This window comes from Bubalus bubalis, chromosome 24 (genome assembly GCF_019923935.1).
Source record: "Bubalus bubalis isolate 160015118507 breed Murrah chromosome 24, NDDB_SH_1, whole genome shotgun sequence".
In the NCBI taxonomy this organism is placed as follows: Eukaryota; Metazoa; Chordata; class Mammalia; order Artiodactyla; family Bovidae; genus Bubalus; species Bubalus bubalis.
Genome location: NC_059180.1, coordinates 13,929,882 through 13,949,471, shown reverse-complemented (window position 1 = coordinate 13,949,471; position 19,590 = coordinate 13,929,882). Strand labels below are relative to the sequence as shown.

The window sequence follows — 19,590 nt, the reverse complement described above, 5'->3', positions numbered from 1 at the left end:
TTTGCCATTACTCATCCTCACTTCTGAATCCCCACTGAGAGTATGCTTATTATACTCCCCAGACGTTTATTCTACGAGGTCCAAACCAGAGTGGGATACAGAGCTGGCTCATCTCCTGCCCTTGAGCTGCTCACCATCTAGCGTGCCAGGCAGATGCGTAAGCAGCTCTCTGTAACACTGCATGTGTGTTCAGTCCGGTCTGACTTTTTCGACCCCATGGACTGTAGCCGGCCAGGCTCCTCTCTCCATGGAATTTTCCGGACAAGAATACTGGAGTGAGTTGCTATTTCCTCCTCCAGGGGATCTTCCTGACCCAGGGACCAAATCCGTGTCTCTTGAGTCTCCTGCACTGGCGGATGGATTCTTGACCGCTGAGCCACTTGGGAAGCCCTCTCTATAACACACAATTGGGCAAAAATCAAGGCCAAATGGGGAATTTCAAAATATATGAGGTTACACAAGCTGGAGCAAATAATTGTGTATGGGAATAAGGGAAGCTTCAAAGAAAAAAGCTCTGGGACTTCCCTGGTGGTCCAGTGACTAAGACTCTATGCTCCCAATGCACAGTGCCCAGGTTCAATCCCTGGTCAGGGAACTAGAGCCCACATGCCACAACTAAATGTTAGTATCTTCTGCTGCAGCAAAAGATCCTGCATGCCACAGAGACCTGGTGCAGCCAAATAAACAAACATTAAAAAGATAATAATAGAAAGAAAAAAGCTCTGAAAATAGAAGAGGCTGAATTCTGAATGTCATCCTGACCAAATGTACACAGTAAAGCTTACATCAAAAAAACAAAATAAACCAATAATCCTTAAGGTAATGCATTATAGCAGTAGTACTGGAAAAATGATTACAAACCAAACTTTTTAATTATTTTGAATAATGAAATTAATATAAGGTAAACATTTTTTTATTTGTCATAGGTTCAGAAACATGACTCATGTTGGTCTACATTTGACATTTCTTAAAGTTCCAGCTTTTTAGAAGAAATAAGTATGAGAATGGGAAAAACTTAAGGCAGTGTTATAGTAACATTTATCTTTCTCTCGTTGATATGCAGCTGTTGAACATTTTAGCAATTATGACTTCTGATCTGAAATACTGCTTTATCTGTTTAAGCTAGAAATAAAAAATGTAAACCTCATTGGTTCAAATTTCTTCCCAGGATTTCAAGTTTCAATTATCTTCATAAAAAACAAATTATGTAAGTAAAATGGAATCAGTGAGGAGGGTCTTGAAGACTGTATAAGAACAATATTTTAATTTCAGCATTAAAGTGTGTGTCCCATGTTATTCAACAACAAAAATATTTCTTCTAACGTTATGAGAAAAAACTTTGAGTTCATTATTTCAATTGAAGTTTTTGTAAAATGGGGGCACTTCTGAGAGCTTGTATTAGCAGTGGATTCTGTGTGCTTATAAAACCAATCAAGACCTGTTTAGGTCAAGAAATCTTTTTCACTTAAAAATACTTCCATCCATAAAATACATCTGATTTGTATGTTTATTTTGAGCGAAACCTTACTTTGTGTTCTAGACTATCTCTTTTGAGGATAAGCAGATTTTAAACAACTTTTACATTGTCTATTTAAGTGCTCAAATACTAATACTCAAATTCAATTACATCCCAAATTATTTTCACCAAGATTTCCCAGGTATTTAACAGAACAGGCCTGCCTCGAACAAGCCCCATCCCCCAAACAAACAAGTTTAATCCTGCTAAGAACTTGCCCATACTCGCCCATCCTACCAGACAAAAGGCAGAGAAAAGAAAGGGAGTTAGGAAGCTGTCTAGAAATACAAGCCATAGCTTAACAAAAATAAAAAGTGGTTTATTGATTACATAAGATTTCAGCTCTAATAATATATAATATAAACTTTAAGAATTAGAAATAAATGACTTTATATTTTACCAAGAATAATCTAAGTTATGGCAGCATGTTTGATGAATATTAAAGTCCTGCAGTCATCATATATCTATTTTTCAGAAAATCAGGAAGTCATCATCCAAGTTTTATATTATGTCGTGATATAGTTACCCCCATACACACGTTTCATTAAGTAGAAATAAGACATTCTAGGTTTTCTTTTTTGGCAAATCCTCCTTTTCTGTCATACAGACATACCCTCCTAACGTTAATGTCTTACAAGGTACAAAATTTAACTTTTTATCCGAAAGTTATCTCAATAACTTTCACCTGGGAAAGCCACAAAGGCATGAGGCAGCAACTGAATGCTTCTCTGAACTTCGTATCTTGGATTTTCACTTTTGCCTAAAACCCCATTTTATAATTAAAACTAAATGAATTCCACATCATCATACTTACTGAGGAACGTGTTTTTGTGTACACGTTTGCCACAAAGATGCAAAACAGCAACTCACTCATCTGAACAAGTATTTGGCTGATCACACAAAGAAAACAGGACTGTGGGAAATGAAAACGCTTTAGTGTTTGACAGCTGAAGAGATGGGTGACGGTCACTCGAATTTCTCGTCTCCTTCTTCCACGTCTTTCAAGCTGAGTACTTCCAAGGAGCCCTTGCCTTTTGTCTCCTTTTTTATGAGCTCATCGATTTCTCTGAAGCAGCCGGGGTCAATGAGACACACCTGAAACATGGAAAACAGCTGCTGACCACACGAGGACACAACTTTTTTTCTTTCATTAAAAAAAATTTTTTTTAATTGGAGTATAGTTGTGTACAATGTTGTATTAGTTTCTTTTGTACAACACAGTGAATCAGCTATAAGTGACGAAGCTGTAACTTGCTCTGAGATGAATATGCCACACTTTCTGGGTCTCTCTCTGACTGCACAGGATCGGGGCTAGCTTCTAGTCTAGCCTCTGCCCTTCAGTAAGCACTCAGGCCCCTGTGATGAAGCCCTGATTTCCCTACTGAGGATGTTTCCAGATTCCTCAGCTGTAAAATGAAGCGGTTAGATTAGAAGGCTGTGGTCCTCTGCATACTAAATTTAGCATTGAAATTTATAGTTCAATGAAATCATCTCTCTGGAGCCACATTTGAAGGCAAAAAAAGTAAGGGGGAGGAAGGCCTGTTTAGAAACCATGTGCAAAGTTTTGCAAAGATTTTAGAACTTTGAGAGTTTTGTTGTTTCACATCTACAGTAATAAGTTCAACAATCCTCTAGAACAACAGTCCCCAGCCTTTCTGGCACCAATTTTGTGGAAGATAATTTTTCCACGGATCGGGGCGGGGAGGTTTCAGGATGATTCAGGCACATTGCATTCATTGCACACTCTATTTCTATTACATCAGATCATCAGGCATTAGATCCTGCTCTAGAGCTCATTTATTTGTCAGGAAGCTGTAAAGCTCTAAGATGTGGGTTTGCAGACAGCTGAATTTACATGTTATCTGAAGCTGTGGGGTGAGGACCCAAAGACATGATGTTTTTGCTCGCTGCTTTTTAAAAACGTTCTGTGGTAAATGAGACTGAAAGAAGGGTCACTGTAAAATATACTCTCTCATCAAAAACGAGCATGACCCATATCTCCTTACTGGGAATCATTTAACTAAAAAACAAACACAAAGCAATCTTAAGTGTTCTTAAGTACAATCTTGTTCTACGGAGATCTTGACCTTTTTACCTAATTCTAGGTTAAGATGTTTCCGGAAATGTCTTACTGTTCACACTTTCTAAGTGTCTGGGCCACATTTATGACTACAGAAGAAACTATTTTGGTCATGAGGAAGCAAAGAAACAAGAGTATGCTAATCTTACAATTTCTAACTGTTGACCGTAGTCTTCACTTTCGATAACCTTGATCAGTGGCTTGAGTTTTTCTTTCAGCTTCTTCCCTTCATTTACTGGAAGGATGAACCGAAGTCTCATGTGAGCACGTTCTATCTTCATTTTCTCTTTTAACTGCTTTATCACTTCCAAAGCCTATCAAGACAAAATGAAAAAATGTTTGCAATTTCTTTGTCTCTTCTGATGCATTACTGAGGAAGGTATTCAAAATGAAGCAGTTTCCTTCTAGCTGGACCGGGCAATGGTTTTTTAGATGACATGAAGAACATTAGCAACGATAGGGAAAAAAATAGATAAACTTAACTTTAAGACTAAAACTTTTGTGATTCAAAAAACTGTCAAGAAAGTGAAAAGACAACCCATAGAATATGAGAAAATCTGGGCATCATGCATTTGATTGGGTACTAGTATCCAAAATATATAGAGAAGTCTTGGGCTTCCCTGATGGCCCAGTGGTAAAGAATTCAAATGCAGGAGACATGGGTTTGATCCCTGATCTGGGAAGATCCCATGCCGCAGAGCAACTAAGCCTGTGCTCTAGAGCCCACGCTCTGAAACAAGAGAAGCCACTGCAATGAGAAGCCTATGCACTGAAAATAGAGGAAAGAGTGTGCAGCAACAAAGACCCAGCACAGCCAAAAAGAAACAAAATTATTATATATATGTGTGTATATTTACATATATATAACAACTCACCTGCTGTTTCGTGCTCTTGTTGGGTTTGACTGAATAGTGGATGTCCTTCATGGCTCTCTCAATAAGGATAACGGTGTATGGTCTCTTTGTTTCAGGGTTCACACATTTGTCGGCCACAATAGTTGCAATGTCCCTGAACATCTGTTCCAGCTGTGTGTGCCGTTCTTTATCTGACACTTGAACCTCTCCTTTAGTCAAAATCTTAAAAAAAAAAAAAAAACAAAACAGCAAGTTTAAGAAAGCAATGTCTTTGTTCCACACTATTTGTTAACTAACCACAGGAATGAAATAGTGGGGGATAAAATTAAATTTCATTCTCTTCATCTACTGATATTTGGTAATAATTTGAGCTCTGCCTAAAGGAGGCACTGGATTACCTTGTTTTGAAATCTTACTTATTTAGATGGGGGAAGGGGTAAAGGCAATCTTAGCAGAGGGTGGAAATGATGAAATACTTGAAAATAAAAAAAGTTCTCTTTTCAGGTTTATTACACTAAAAAAATATATAAGTGGACAAAAAAAAGGCAGTTTAGCAGATAATCTGATTTCTGGAGGCCTTTGCAAAAAATATCCATGTCCTGGGACTTCCATGGTGGTCCAACTTCCATGGCTAAGAGTCCACCTTGCAATGCAGGGAATGCAGGTTCGTTCCCTGATCCGGGAACAAAGATCTCCCATGCCACTGAGCAACTAAGCCTGTGATGCAATTAAGACCCAACACAGCCAAATAAATAAATATATAAAGAATCCATGTCCTGAATTATTAAAAGTGATGTTGTACAGATCAAATTATTGCAAAATAAATGTTCACTCCAAAAAAACAAAACAAAACAAACAGTACATTATTAAAGCTTAACATACCTGTAACACAATATCTAACGCTAATGGATATCAGGGTCAGTGACGCTGCGGCCCTGAGAACTCACCTGCTTACAGATTTCAGTCTGGTCATCTGTTCCAAATGCACTGATGAGATCTTCCTTCTTTGCAACCTGACCTTTGGAGACATTTACAAACACTGAGTGGGTCTGTAGCACTTCATCAAGGTCTTTTTCCCTTGTGAGGATAGAAGAGAAAGTCCTACGTGAGTACTCTTGAAACTTGGACATTCATCCACACTTAAAAGACAAGATGGGCAATGATAATGTAAGAAACAACAAATACTCCTAAATGACTCTCGGTGACATTTTCAAAATCCAGAACTGTTTGGATTCGCTTTCACTTATAGGGGAAAAACGTCGTGGGAATATGGGTGAATCACTGAGGGGTGGGGTCCGGCTGGTGCCAAAGGAATTCCGATCCCTAGATGGCAGCAGTGAAGTCAAACTACTGAGCAGAGAACTGTGACAGACGCACCAGCTACAGAAGTACCTGGAAGACTACGCCCTTTGCCTTGATCATTTTCAGAAAAGGACCCCGATTATGGAGGTTTCTTGGCTGTAGCTTTTATGACACCAACAAAGCAAAGTAAAACCAAACCCGAAACCAAAACTACCAATGATAAAAGGGAACGTTTGGTTTAGACGCGAAGCCCAGGCAGCAGGAATAAGTTTCCTATTCTCCTTCGCTGACAAGACCCCAGTTTGGCCGGTTCGTTAGACGACCAGAGGGAGGCCGCCTCCGAGGCTACCCGCTTCGGCCAAGGCCCAGAGGGAGAGGGTCACTCACACGCCGCTCCGCCAGCCCACGACCTTGTTTTTGTAGCAGGCGATTTCGAAGCGCTTCCCGGCTCGCTTCATCCGTACCACGGCCACATTGGTCAGGCGGATCTGGTTTGTGGGGGTGAAGATCGACATCTTGGCAGCTCACAGATATTGGAGCCGGCGAACCAAGGCAGGCCCGCGCAGCTGGCCACAGGGCCACCCGCACCTAGATGTAACCACCCGGCGGCGCGCGGGACAGTAACGACCGCACACTGCGCGGCGCCGTAACTAACCCGGCCGCCACAATACAGCCACCCAACTTATTGCGCAGGCGTCAGGTTTAGCGGAAACCCGGGGAGGAAGAGGGACCAATAACGTCTGTGGATTTTGACTTTTACGACATTGTTCTGCGCCCGGAAAGAGAGGCGCTCTTTCTTGACGCAATGTTCTTTCGCCAACGAAAGAACTCCGATTGGTTGGTGGAGCCGAAGTTTGGTGACCGGGTGGAAACTTAGTGCCTGACGCCTTACAATTCCGCCGATTTCAGGGTCCATCTTAACCTTTCATGATGGAAAAAGTTTAACACCAAAAACGTTTAGATAAAAGTGTAATGAACTGCCATGTACCCATCACCCCGCTTCAACAGTTACCAACATTTTGCCATTCTTGTTTCATTCTCCCTCATTTTTTTTTTGTTGGAGTATATTAAGGCAACTCGTCATAAGGTTAGCTAAATTTCCAACAGATACATGCAACAAGATTAATTATAATCCCTTAATAGCATCTCCTAGCCAGTCCATAATTAATTTTCCCCTAAATAAATAATGACTTTTTACAGTCGGCGTGTTTCAATTGAGATTCAAACGGGCTCACACGTTGCATTCGGTTGATGATGCCCTTAGTCTCTTAACGCAGACCTCTTCTCTCGCCCCTCCAACCTTCCCTCCACCCCAAACTACTCCTGTTTTTCCAATACTCATGTACGGATCTGAGAGTTGGAGCTTAAAGAAGGCTGAGTGCCAAAGAATTGATGCTTTTGAACTGTGGTGCTGGAGAAGACTCTTGAGTCCCTTGGACAGCAAGGAGATCCAACTAGTCGATCCTAAAGGAAATCAACCCTGAATATTGGTATATATCAGTTGGAAGGACTATATATATCAGTTGGATATAATATATCAGTTGGAAGGACTGATGCTGAAGCTCCAGTACTTTGGCCACCTGATGCAAACAGCTGACTCACTGGAAAAGACCCTGATGCTGGGAAAGATTGAGGGCAGGAGGAGAAGGGGGAAGACAGAGGATGAGATGGTTGGATGGTATCTTCGATTCAATAGAGATGAGTTTGAGCAAACTCGGGGAGCTAGCGAAGGGAAGGAAGCCTGGCGTGCTGCAGTTCATGGGGTCGCAAAGAGCAGGTCGTGACTGAACGACTGAACAAAAACTCTTGTTTCCAACCCTGCTTTGTCTGCACCCAGGCCTTCCTCAAGGAGAATCAGTCCTGGGTGTTCTTTGGAAGGACTGATGCTGAAGCTGAAACTCCAATACTTTGGCCACCTCATGCGAAGAGTTGACTCATTGGAAAAGACCCTGATGCTGGGAGGGATTGGGGGCAGGAGAAGGGGACAACAGAGGATGAGATGGCTGGATGGCGTTGGGTAAACTCCGGGAGTTGGTGATGGACAGGGAGGCCTGGCGTGCTGCGATTCATGGGGTCGCGAAGAGTTGGACACGACTGAGCGACTGAACTGAACTGAGGCCTTCCTTCTCAGTGGCATTTGTTTGGGGCTGGCAGCCCTCCCGTTTACTTGCCCGGAGCTCTGGGCGGTACTTTCATTTGGGCCCGCCCCTTTATCCTCTGAGCCAATCGGAGCAGGGCCCGGAGGGCTTTGGCTTTCTCCCACCGAACTCTGGGCGGAGCTTCCCCCTCGGCCCGCCCCTTCCCCCTCTGAGCCAATCGGAAAGATCTGTAACTGGCATGGCTGTCTTCAGCTCCTCTGGCTCCGGGCACACAGCTAGTGCTGCGAGGTAGTTCTGGCGGCCTCCCAGTATTCACACCGGACCCTAAGTTTTTTAGGTTCGCAGACCTGGTCTCTTGTCGGGCCGCAGGGCTCAGGCTCTGAGGAGAATGGGTAAGGGCCCCAGACGGGCAAATTTCGTGGGGCCAGGAAGGGAGGAAATCATTTTTCTGAGACCCTCGGGCCCCTTCCTCTAGAATGTGTTCCCCTTTTCCGGCCAGGATCGGTGCCACTGGGCGCTTGGGAGGACAGATCCCTGCTTGTGACCTGGCTTTTGCCTTCTGAGGCTAGGAGATGAATTTAGAATTGCGCTTCTGCCCTCAGGTAAAACGCAGAGAAAACTGCCTTTCCCCATTACCCACGTGTGTTGAGGACTTTTGGTCCTTTCCTGGGCGGAGTGGCACCTGTAAGCCCCAAATTTTAGACTTCGTCTTTGAAATTGCCCGCAGACTCAGCTTTTGAGGCCAGGTCCATCCAGATCTCCCTTAAAAACTGTGGGGCTTGAGGTCAGTTATTTGAGAATCCTTTGCTAAGTAAGCTTTGGGTCTCTAAGAATAAAATTAGAAAAAAAAAAAAAGAGGAATACTTCTAGTATTATTTTAAGCTTTTCTGATGGAGCAGCTAACAAAAAGAAAAGTTAACTCGTAATTCCAAGTACAATGTTTTGACTTTATATTCCTTTCCTTCCAAATGCTATATCTAAATGAAAACAAAAATTTTTATTTTTTGAATTAGCATTTTATCATGATAATTATGTCACGTTATCACATAATGTGTATGTGTTGTTTTATTAGCGTTGTATTTTACAGATTTCTGAGCAGGGTTTTTGAATATGAAGATTGGCTTTTCTTTTATAATGCTTATAAGGATGGGCATCATTGTATGTGTAACTTTACAAATAAAATTGTTTATATGGATCATTTTAAATTTAGATCCTGCTTTGGATACCTGGGACTTCTCCTCACCTTTAATATCATTATGGATAAACAGGTTTTACATATACTTGGGCTTTGCCTTTGGTTTTAGCCTTTGGATTTGTTTCCAGATTGTCATCAGGAAGCAGGTGAGTGGAGCTGCTGCTGTTGTTGTTTTTTCCACTGGAGAGTATTTGGCATCAGATTTTATAGGGACTTCAGAGTGCAGATTTTCTAAGGCTTCCAGAAAAATATGGAAATTCTAAAAAGAACTTTTGATTCCTTTCATATTTGGTCTCTAGACATACTTTTATCATGCCCCCATTTTTTTCTTGTTAATTAAAAAAAAGTGTTATTTATTTATTTGGCTGCACTGGGTCTTAGTTGTGGCACGTGGGATCTAGTTCCCTGACCAAGGATTGAACGGTGGCCCCCTGCATTGGGAGCGCAGAGTCCTAGCCACTGGCCCACCAGGGAAGTCCCTCTTGTCAATTTTTATAGATTAAGTTATTTAGCTTTTCTTTGCTGGACTGTGGACATCGCATTCTTAAGATTCAGGAGGATTTTGTAATGAAAAATTAAATTTTGCAAATACTGAAAATCTGCTCAGCACCTTTAAGGGATAGTAGTCTCTTTTATTTCCACTAATTAGAATCAGAAAATAAATTTGTACTGTCACTCCACTAAAACATTATACGTGAAAGTATGTATAGTTTTATCCAGGAGGGAATGGGAATCATTATAGTCTTAAGAAATGTGGTCCCTGGTTTTAAAGAACCTAATTATATCAAGGAGTCAATATTTGAGGAGTACAATAGAAAGATTAAGAGACTAATAAAATGGGTCAGTATCTGAGCTAATGTTCATCCCTAATGAAGTTGGGAGAAGATTGAAACTTGATGGATATTGTGTTTATTTCAAGAACAAGAACTCACAGGAGAAAACCATTCCAAAAGCATCTCAGAATTTGATGACGAATGGCTATATCTCTAGTCCAAAGAAGGAAGTCTTTGTGTCTGGAGTGAAGATATTTTATGGTTCTCAGACTGGCACAGCAAAGGTGAGAACTTTATATGACACTTTTCCTTGGGTCTCCTGATCTTTTAAGATAATCTCTGAAAAGTGTTCTTTAATGTGTGGCGGCCACTGTCTTGCAGGGTCTTTGTTCCAAAACTTGCTTCTGCTCAGCAGAATGGAGACTTGGAGTTCCAAGTCCATTATTGGCTATAGAAGTAGAGACTAGTGAGAAATGGCAGCAGCAGTGTCCAGTATGGGTCCTTATGTTCACAACTTCACATATCTATTTAATTAAAATCTATTTTGATTTCTAACAGTGTTAAAAGTATTAATGATATATGTTGAATACTGTATAGATACAAAATGCAGATATAGAGCTGAAAGATGCTTTAGTTGTATCTGAATGTTGCCTGGTTTTTTTTGTTATGAAAGTCACAGCTATTTATTGCTTTCTAGGAAAAGAATCTAAGGCTAACATGAAAATAAATTGAAAATTTCAAGTCGCTATTTTGGTAGAGTATTATAGAGAGTTTTACTGCCCTCTTGTGTATGTTTTGTAGAATACTACTCTTTTTAAAAAGGTTTTCAGTACTTCCTGCTGTGTATCCTAATTAAGGTCACTTATAATTCAGTTCAACTCAGTTCAATTCAGCAACAGAGCATGAAACAGGAAGAAATGTAAGAAAGGCATCTGGGTGGCCAAAACAGAGTCCTTTTTTTGTTTCTCATAAAAAGTCTCATTTCTAGCCTCTTTTATGCATGCTTTTACATTTTTTAAAAAAAGATCCAGTTAATACTTGCAGATAGTAACAACACACAGAGGGTTCATAATGCAAGTACACTTTGGAGAATCTATTTTAACTATTTATGTTTGTAGTTCCTCTGAGGGTTATTTCTTGAACCTGCTGGGCCACGTTTCTAGATTTATTCCAATTAGATAAAAGTTATTGACTCCTTTTATCAGTCAGTTCCTCAGATCTCAGCGCCCTAATGTTGTTGCCCGCATAGATGATATGAATTCAGTGGTACACCTCCTTTAAAGGTATGCCATCTGAATTTATCTGTTTGGCTTTGAAGTTGGCTGATTCATATTTGGCTGAGTATAGATGACTAGGTCAAAAGTTTTCCTTCCAACTTTGATAGTATCACTTCAGTGTTGCTGAAGAGGAGGCTGGTTGCCACATCCCTTCATAGATGAATTTTTTTTTTTTTTTTTGGTTGTTGTTCCTGGAAGCTTTTAGAATCATTTGTTTGTCCTTGATGTTTGGAGCTTGTGTGAGACAGGGTCTAGGGTGGGTCTTTTACAGACACTGTATTGGATACTTGTGCTGTTTTGTTTTGGAAATTTTGTGTGCATTAATTCTGCTACTATTTCTTGGGTCAACTTTTTTTTCCCTTCTGTTTTCTCTGTTCTTTATTTCTGGGACTCTGTTGGATGTTGGACCTTTTGGATGGTCTGTGTTTCAAGGGAGTCACAGTGGTAAAGAACCCGCCTCCCAATGCAGGAGATGTAAGAGTCGTGGGTTCAATCCCTGGGTTGGGAAGATCCCCTGGAGGAGAGCATGGCAACCCACTCCAGTATTCTTGCCTGGAGAATCCCATGGACAGAAGAGCCTGGCAGGCTACAGTCCATAGGGTTGCAGAGAGTTGGACAGGACTGAAGCAACTTAGCATGCATGCATGCTGCATTTTGAATCCTTTCTCTCATACTTTTTCTTGAATTTCAGCTCCAAACCTTTAAAAAATTTATTTATTTATTTATTTGGCTGAGCTGGGTCTTAGATGAGGTATGCAGGATCTTCATTTGGGTATGTGGGGTTTAGTTCTCTGACTAGAGATTAAATCCGGGTTCCCTGCATTGGGAGTGTGGAGTCTTAGCCACTGGACCACCAGAGAAGTCCCCCAAACCTTTTTTTTTTTTTTTTAATGTCTTAGTTAGGTTATAGTGTTTTTAATTGTAAAAATTCCATCCTGTGCAATTTTTATAGCATCTGTTTCATAATTTAAAAATACATTTCAGTGAGTTCCTTTGTCGGTCCCATGATTTAGCCACTTCCTCAGAGTTTCTGCTGCTATTTCTCTTTCCTGCTGCTTGTTCTCATCATGGTCTTGGTGGTCCGTAGTTTTCTGTTCATATTGGGGGTGAAATGATGGGGTAACTGATGTGGCTTTTCTCAACTCCAAATAGATTTGTTTTCTCCGGTTGTAAATTCTTGCTGGATGCTCTGTGCAAGGTGGCTCAGGGTACGCTGTGTGACCTATTGCCTATTGGCCCCACATCCCCCTCTAACTACCACCTCGATTTTTTTTGTGTTGAAAAGTCATTGAAAGTGTTGTCTGTGCTTGCCATCTCTGGTCTTTGTTCTGTTTTTCTTGACCCATTTCAGGTAGGCTCACGTGACTCGCACGTGGCTTGCGTGACTCGCATGTGGCTAATTCATCCTCAGTCTTCATCTTCCTTGACGTGTTAGCTGCACAACAACGCCTTCCTTGTTGACATACTTTCTTTATTGAACTTTGGGACACTTGTCTCTAGGTTCTTCTCCTCCTATGCCGAGGCTCACCTTCCTCACTATCATTGGTGGATTTCTACCCATCTTCTTGCTCTCCAAAGATAGGAGCATCTTAGGGTACAGTTCTTCAGACTGTGTCTTTATCTGCGCTCACTTCCCTCTCAAGGGATCATGTTATCTAGAGCTTTCAGTTCTGTTTATCAGAGTTTTTCTGTAAAGGGCTAGATATTTTATTTGGCATGTAATTTTTTAGATTTTCAGGTTTTATAGACTGTGTGGTCTTTGCTGAAGCTGTTCAGCTCTGCTGATGCCTTGTGGAAGAGGCCATAGATAATTTGTAAATAAATGAGCATGAGTGTATTGCAGTAGTGTCCATCACTCAGTCGTGTCCAACTCTTTGAGATCCCATGGACTGCAGCCCGCCAGGCTGCTCTGTCCATGGGATTCTCCAGGGAAGAATACTGGAGTGGGCTGCCATTCCCTTCGCCAGGATATCTTCCCGACTCGGATTGAACCCGGGTCTCCCACATTGCAGGCAGATTCTTTACCATCTGAGCAACAGGTATTCTAGTAACCTTCACTTGTAAAGACAGAGGGCTGGGTTTTGCCTGCAGGCCTTAGTCTGCTGATGCCTTAGAGCAGGCTTAGCTTTAGTCCCGGCAGGTGGTGAGCCAAGTGTTAGGCTACCAAGTCAAAAAGAGGAGGAGGTTTTTCCTGGGGTGCCAACATCTGGCTAGAAGTTGTAGCCTTCTCCAAGCATCGGTTCATTTTGTTTGGAGAAGAGCTTGCCGGAGTCTGCCTGGAGGTAAAAGGTGAACACACACAGCAGCTCTGGATTCACTGGTCCCGTATATAGGTTCTCTGCTGACTGGTTCTCTTGTGGCCCATGGCTCCCTCCCATTTTTGTCATAGTGACTGACAGATCCCAGAGCCCCTCCGGTTTTCTGTTTCTCCTGAGGCTTTCTTCTGCCTGTCAATCTACTTCTGTTTGGCTTCTCTCTTCCAGAATTGTGTTCACAGTTCTCACATTTCCCATTCTATCGCCTCTTTAGTATTTCTTCTCCGTCTATATGTTTATTGTAGAAGGGCAAATCAGCCTGAATGTCAGAAAGCCAATTGAGATCGAATCCCTTCTGTGTACTTGTAGAGCGAGAACAGCACAGTTGAATGATTGATCTCTGTAAAGGTGCTCGAGAAAACAGTAGAAGTGAGAATAGTATTTGTGTTTATGGTGATAACTGTCAGTCAAGTGGGAAAGTTTTTCCTGATAAATGTCTCCTTCCCTGGCCAACAGGAGTAAATGAAGACTGTACCTTTCGCTTATTTAGTTTATTGGAGACTGTATTTGATTTTTTTCCCCTCCTATTAGGGATTTGCGACAATTCTGGCTGAAGCACTTAGCTCCCTCAATCTGCCTGTGGCAGTGATTAATCTGAAGGACTATGACCCAGATGACCATCTCATAGAAGAGGTTGGTAATTGTCTTATTTTTCCTTTGGTCACAACTTTCAATTTTAATTGACCTGCTGTGTTCTGGGATAAATAGACTCTTCAGATAAAATTTAATTTTCACGCTAAGGGATTTCCACTGGTTGAGTTTTCAGGATCAGTGAGAGGTGCCGAGAAGGTGGTGAGTGCTGACTCTGGAGTGGTTGGGGCTGGTCCCTCAGGGGTGTTAGACTGAAAGCTTGTATGAAGTTCCCTCCTGCTTCGAATCTCATAATCAAGGAAGTTTGTCACTCACGGCTGGGTGCCGGGCATGTGAACCTACTGTCAGCCTACTGAGACGTCAGGGGCCACTTGGGTAACAGAAGTAGTGTGGGTTTTGGAGTTAGAGAAATCTCTTACTGCCTGCGGGACCTCCAGGCATTACATCGTATCTGTGAGAGCTTAATTTCTTTACCTAAGGAATGTCCTGCCCCCTCCCCCAGCCGCACCCAGGTAGGGAGGTTGGCCCACAGCAGAGGTCCGGGTGTGGTCCTTGAACTGGCAGTATCAGCCTCTCCTGGGGACTCATCAGGATTGCAGAGTCCCAGGTCCTGGCCCAACCTCACTGAAGCAGAATCTGGACGTGGCAGGGCTATGTTTGAACAAGTACCCCAGGTGATTCTGGAGCAGCTCAAGCTGGAGAAGCCCTTGAAACAGGCGTCCACAAACCTTTTCTGTAAAGGGCCACTTGGAAATATGTTGAGCTTTGTGGGCCAGCCAGCTATGGAGTTCTGCCTTTGAGACAAAGCAGCCAGAGACTATATGCAAACGAGTGAGTGTAACAGTGTTCGAGTAAAATTTTATTTACAAAAGCAGGCAGCAAGCAGGATTGGGCCTGAGGGCTATAGCTTGCCAGTCCTTTCTTAGTGGAGAAACTTTTGGCTGTACACATCCATTTTCTTTTTCCCCAAGAACACATTGGAATGCAAATGAGTGAGCTTGAATCTGCTTGAAATTATTTGTTAAAAAATTATTAGCGGGACTTCCTTGGTGGCCTAGTAGTTAACAATCCACCTTGCAATGCAGGGGACATGGGTTCAATACCTGGTGGGGAACTAAGATCCCATGTGCTGGGAACTGAGCCCACGTGCCACAACTGCTGCGTCCATGTGCTCTGGGGCCCAAGCACCACAGCTGGAGAGTCTGTGAGCCACAACTCAAGATCCTGTGTGCTACAACTAAGACCCAGCATGGCCAAATAAATAAATTTAAAAAATTATTAACAAGCTTGGGTACTTAATTATCATAAAGGGTTACGTGGGGGTGACAGAGGATAAGATCGTAGGGTGGCATCACTGACTCAATGGACATGAGTTTGAGCAAACTCCAGGAGATAGTGAAGGACAGGGAAGCCTGTAGTCCATGGGGTCTCCGAGTCAGACATGACTTAGTGACTGAACAACAGCAATAACTTATAATGTCTTCCTGGCTTGGATCTGTGAAGACATACTCAAGCAGATGAAATTCTGTGGCTAATAGGACTGTTGATGTGGTTTTTTGTTTCCCATGGAGATGTTGATGCCAAGTGTTAAGTCACTTTACATTTAACGTTTTATTGTTTTAATTTTTCAGGGAATTTTTAGAGCTATCTCTTCTATATTTCTTCCTGACTGATTTGGCATTAGTTTCTAATATGACAAATGGAAGCTGGGAAATGGGATGGCGTATATGGTGAAGGGCACCAGGAGGTCTGTTGGCAGGAACAGAGGGCTGGGTTTTCTCCCCTGGCTGTGTTTTCTTTCTCTTCTGAAAATAAGTAACATTTCTAAAAGCACCCTTAGAGGCTACTGTGTTGTGAATGTCAGCATTTCAGAAAGGATCTCTTGATTGAGATAACTTAGGTCTTGGCCACTCTTCTGAAATAATGGCTTTTCTTGGTTAGGTTACTAGTAAGAGTGTTTGTGCCTTCCTGGTTGCCACCTACACTGAGGGTCAACCGCCTGAGAGCGCCGAGTGGTTCTGCAAGTGGCTAGAGGAAGCAGCCAACGACTTTCGATTTGGCAAAACGTACCTGAAGGGGATGAGATACGCGGTGTTTGGCCTGGGAAATTCTGTGTACGTGAGCCACTTCAACAAGGTGGGTACATTTTCATCCGGTCATCTTTTCAAGATGTGTGTTCTCCACCTGCCACCACCGCGCCGCTCCCCCCAACCCCCCATATTTTCAAAGGAATTAGGCCAAAGGTAAAATTCAGATACATAAATATTTTGTTTACTGCCTTGCCACTCAGGAAGCCTGTTAAGTTTTTGAACTCTTCACTGTGCCTCTTGATAACTCCCGTGCCTCGGTGGAAGTGCTTCATACTGTAATAAAACACATTTCTGGCTGCGAAGTCATGAGTCTTGCCAGATGGGTTCTGTTTGTACCTTGTTATTTCATGGTCTTTGGCCTCAGAGGAAGTTTGGAAGAAACTGATTTTGCTATCGAGTGGTTTCATTCTGACCATTACTTAGAAGAGTCGTTTTCAAGTTCTTCTTTACGTACTAGCTCCCAGTTTAAGAAGAGAGTTTGTCCGCCCCCTTTATTTAAAAAAAAAAAAAAACAAACTTCTGCAGAATCTCATCTGAATATATCAACTGCACCCCTGGATGGATGGGGCTGGAGGGCACCTTTTTTTCCCCCCTGTTCAACATTTTTTTAGATTGGAATATAATTGCTTTACAGTGTTGTTTTAGTTTCTGCCATACCACAGTGTGAATCAGCTGTGTGTGTGTATATATATCCCCGCTCTTGAACCTCACCCCCAGCCTTCATCCTACCGCTCCCGGTCATCACAGAGCACCGAGCTGAGCTCCCTGTGCTGTACAGCAGCTACCCACTAACTATCTGTTCTACACATGGTAGTGCGTATATGCCATTGCTAATCTCCCAATTCACCCCACTCTCCTTCCCCCATTGTGTCCATATGTCTGTTTTCTGCGTCTGTACCCCGAAGCCCTTTTGACGGAGCGATTCCTTCTTCCCAGCAGCCACCGAGGACAGTCCCCCAGCGGAAGCCCCAGCTGTCGCAGCGCAGACTGGCATCTTCTGATCCGGAGGGCTGTTCTCGCTCACCCGTCCCTTTCTCCTGCAGGTGGGGAAGAACGTGGACAAGTGGCTCTGGATGCTCGGTGCTCATCGGGTGATGACCCGAGGGGAGGGCGACGGCAACGTGGTGAAAAGCAAACACGGCAGCGTTGAGGCTGACTTCACAGCTTGGAAGACCAAGTTCATCTCCCGGCTGCAGGCGCTCTGCAAAGGAGAGAGAAAGCACTGCGGGGGCAACTGCAAGAAAGGCAAGTGCGAGTCTCACCAGCGCGGCTCAGAGGCGGCGGAGCCAGGGTCCCACATGCAGGAGGAATTGCATCATAGAGATGCTGAGGTACGGAGCCCATGGGTCCATGTCTCCCTGTTTTCCTCCTGTGTTTGGAGATGCTGAACCTTTCCTCTGTCTGAAGTGCTTTTCTTGGCTTCCGGTTGGAAGGAAGAGCTGAAACTCAAATGGGGCGTGTTCTAGAGGGAGCGGGGTCTTGGGTTAAGCCATGTTGGGCTGGGTGCTATCCTTAACCTGTTTTCTAGTCGTTGCCTTGCTGGAGTCCAGTAGGTTTCTACCCGAGTGTGCAGGTGAGGAAACAGACCTGGAGAAGTTAAATGTGTCCAGAGCTGAGCTCATGATCTTTTTACCCTTTAACCACATACTCCTCCCGTTGTCTCTTATTTAATGACTCCGATCATTCAAACTTGAAGGCTGTGAGTTATCCCAGATTCCTCTCTTTGGTCCCTCACATTCTAAACACTTCTCTTTCTTCTTCCTTCGGACACCCCAGTTCCTTGAGGCTTGTGTTGTCAGGCTGTATCACTGCTGTTACCTCTGGGCCACTGGTCGCTTGTGTCTTTCGGGAACAACTTTGCATTCTCACTTCCTGTCTTTCTCTCCACCCTTGTTCCTGTCATTCCATGTATGCAGTTGTCTCTTTAAAATCTCTCCTTGGATGTCTAAGGTATCTCCTCTTTGACAAATTCAAAATGGAACTCTTCCTCTCTACTCTTCCGGTCTCTCTGCAAGTCTTTCTCATCTTAGGAAACACCACCACCATCTCCGTTACTTAAGAAAAGGAACCAAAGAGCCATTCTCAATTCCTCCCTTTTCCTCATTTAATTCCTCACTTAAGTCTGATTGCTTCTTTGTTTAAATCAAGGGTTAGGAAACATTCTTGGTAAAGGGCCAGCTGGTAAATATTTCCAGCTTTGTGGGCCATACTGTTTCTGTTGCAGCATCAGTTCTGCCATATTCTTAAAGTAACCATAGATGATGTGTAAGTGATGGGCTTCTTTAGATTTGACTTGGAACTGGCTGGCCTCTAGCCTAAAATATCTCAAGTCCATCCAGTGAACTCACAATTTGGGAAGGATTATTAGACACTTTGCTACTTTTTACAATTGATGTTCCAGGATGAAGAGCCCTTTGGGAGCACCAGTGAGGAAGAGTCCGATACTGAGGACCATCAGAGTCAAAATCCTGTCATTGATGTTGAAGACCTCGGCAAGATTATGGATCATGTGAAGAAAGAAAAGGTACCGTAATTTTGGGAAATGGTGAGCTGGGATCCTACAGTTGGTTGACAGTTAGCATCATCTCTTGGTGCATAGTCCATGTGAGCTCATAATTGGACAGTTTTATTTCTCTTCCTCCTATTTTGCAAGTATTATACTTTTTTTTTGCTGATGTAACATGGGCTTTGTGAAAACCTTTTTTTTTTTTAAATTGGAGTATTGTTGCTCCACCCTGCTGTGTCCGTCTCTACCATACAGCAAAGTGAATTGGCTACACGTATACATATATCTCCTCCCTTTGGAGTTCCTTCCCACTTAGGTCACTGCAGAGCACCGAGTAGAGTTCTTTGTGCTACACAGTAGGTTCTTATTAGTCATCTATTTTATACACGTGTTGTTGTGCTAAGTCACTTCAGTCGTGTCTGACTCTGTGCGACCCCATGGACTGTAGCCCGCCAGGCTCCTCTGTCCATGGGATTCTCCAGGCAGGAATACTGGAGTAGGTTGCTATGCCCTCCTTCAGGGGATCTTCCCGACCCAGGATCAAACCCACGTCTCTCAGTCTGCTGCATGGGCAGCCGGGTTCTTTACCACCGGCGCGACCTGGGCAGCCCCCCTGTTTTATACATAGTAGTGTCTGTACGTCAGTCCCAGACTTTGTGCTGTCTCTCCTCTTCGGAGGTTAGACTTGCCTCTTCTCCCAGGGCGCATGTTCATGCGCCTTTGGAGCCCTCGTCCCTGGCTATCTCCCAGCCTGGCCCTTGCACCGGGCGCTGCGTGCGCTGAGAGATGTGCTTCTGACGGTCCTCGCTCCTTCTGAGCCTCTGGCTTCCTTTCTTGAGGTCTTTCATCTGTTCTCCTCTCTGGTTGCCTAGTGGGTCAGGATCTGAGATCTGGCCCATCCCCTCTCCCCCTCCCAAGGGGGTGCTCCTGAGTTCCTTCTTCTGGGAGCACAGACCGATTGCTCCCCAGCAGCAGTGCTTACTCGCTAAGCC

At 43.3% G+C, this 19,590-nt stretch overlaps 2 protein-coding genes across 4 annotated transcripts in view; one reads left to right on the top strand and one right to left on the bottom strand.

Annotated features, from left to right (window-relative positions):
• Nucleotides 1-897: 897 nt before the first annotated feature.
• SBDS (SBDS ribosome maturation factor) lies at nt 898-6,465 on the bottom strand. The gene is made up of 5 exons (XM_006070324.4): nt 6,140-6,465; nt 5,398-5,527; nt 4,472-4,672; nt 3,746-3,910; nt 898-2,611 (listed from the first exon to the last, which is right to left on the bottom strand). The coding sequence occupies exons 1-5, from the start codon at nt 6,265-6,267 to the stop codon at nt 2,483-2,485; spliced, it is 753 nt and encodes a 250-aa protein (XP_006070386.1). The 5' UTR covers nt 6,268-6,465; the 3' UTR covers nt 898-2,482.
• A 1,594-nt stretch (nt 6,466-8,059) lies between these two features.
• Nucleotides 8,060-19,590, top strand: part of LOC102406545 (S-adenosyl-L-methionine-dependent tRNA 4-demethylwyosine synthase TYW1) — a 146,071-nt gene continuing 134,540 nt past the window's right edge. For all 3 annotated transcript variants that reach the window (XM_006070322.4, XM_044936074.2, XM_044936075.2), the window contains exons 1-7: nt 8,060-8,243; nt 9,062-9,192; nt 9,966-10,103; nt 13,943-14,044; nt 15,944-16,138; nt 17,136-17,423; nt 18,494-18,616. In XM_006070322.4, coding sequence (XP_006070384.2) covers nt 8,240-8,243; nt 9,062-9,192; nt 9,966-10,103; nt 13,943-14,044; nt 15,944-16,138; nt 17,136-17,423; nt 18,494-18,616 — 981 coding nt within the window. In that variant the 5' untranslated portion in view covers nt 8,060-8,239. The remainder of the gene's footprint in view (nt 8,244-9,061; nt 9,193-9,965; nt 10,104-13,942; nt 14,045-15,943; nt 16,139-17,135; nt 17,424-18,493; nt 18,617-19,590) is intronic.

Excerpts from the sequence above, each read along its gene's own strand:
- SBDS (XM_006070324.4), bottom strand. The coding sequence starts at position 6,267 with ATGTCGATCTTCACCCCCACAAACCAGATCCGCCTGACCAATGTGGCC. Across the intron at positions 5,528-6,139 it reads GTGGGCTGGCGGAGCGGCGT|GGAAAAAGACCTTGATGAAG; the intron begins GTGAGTGACCCT and ends TATCCTCACAAG. Across the intron at positions 4,673-5,397 it reads AGACTGAAATCTGTAAGCAG|ATTTTGACTAAAGGAGAGGT; the intron begins GTGAGTTCTCAG and ends TTTTTTTTTAAG.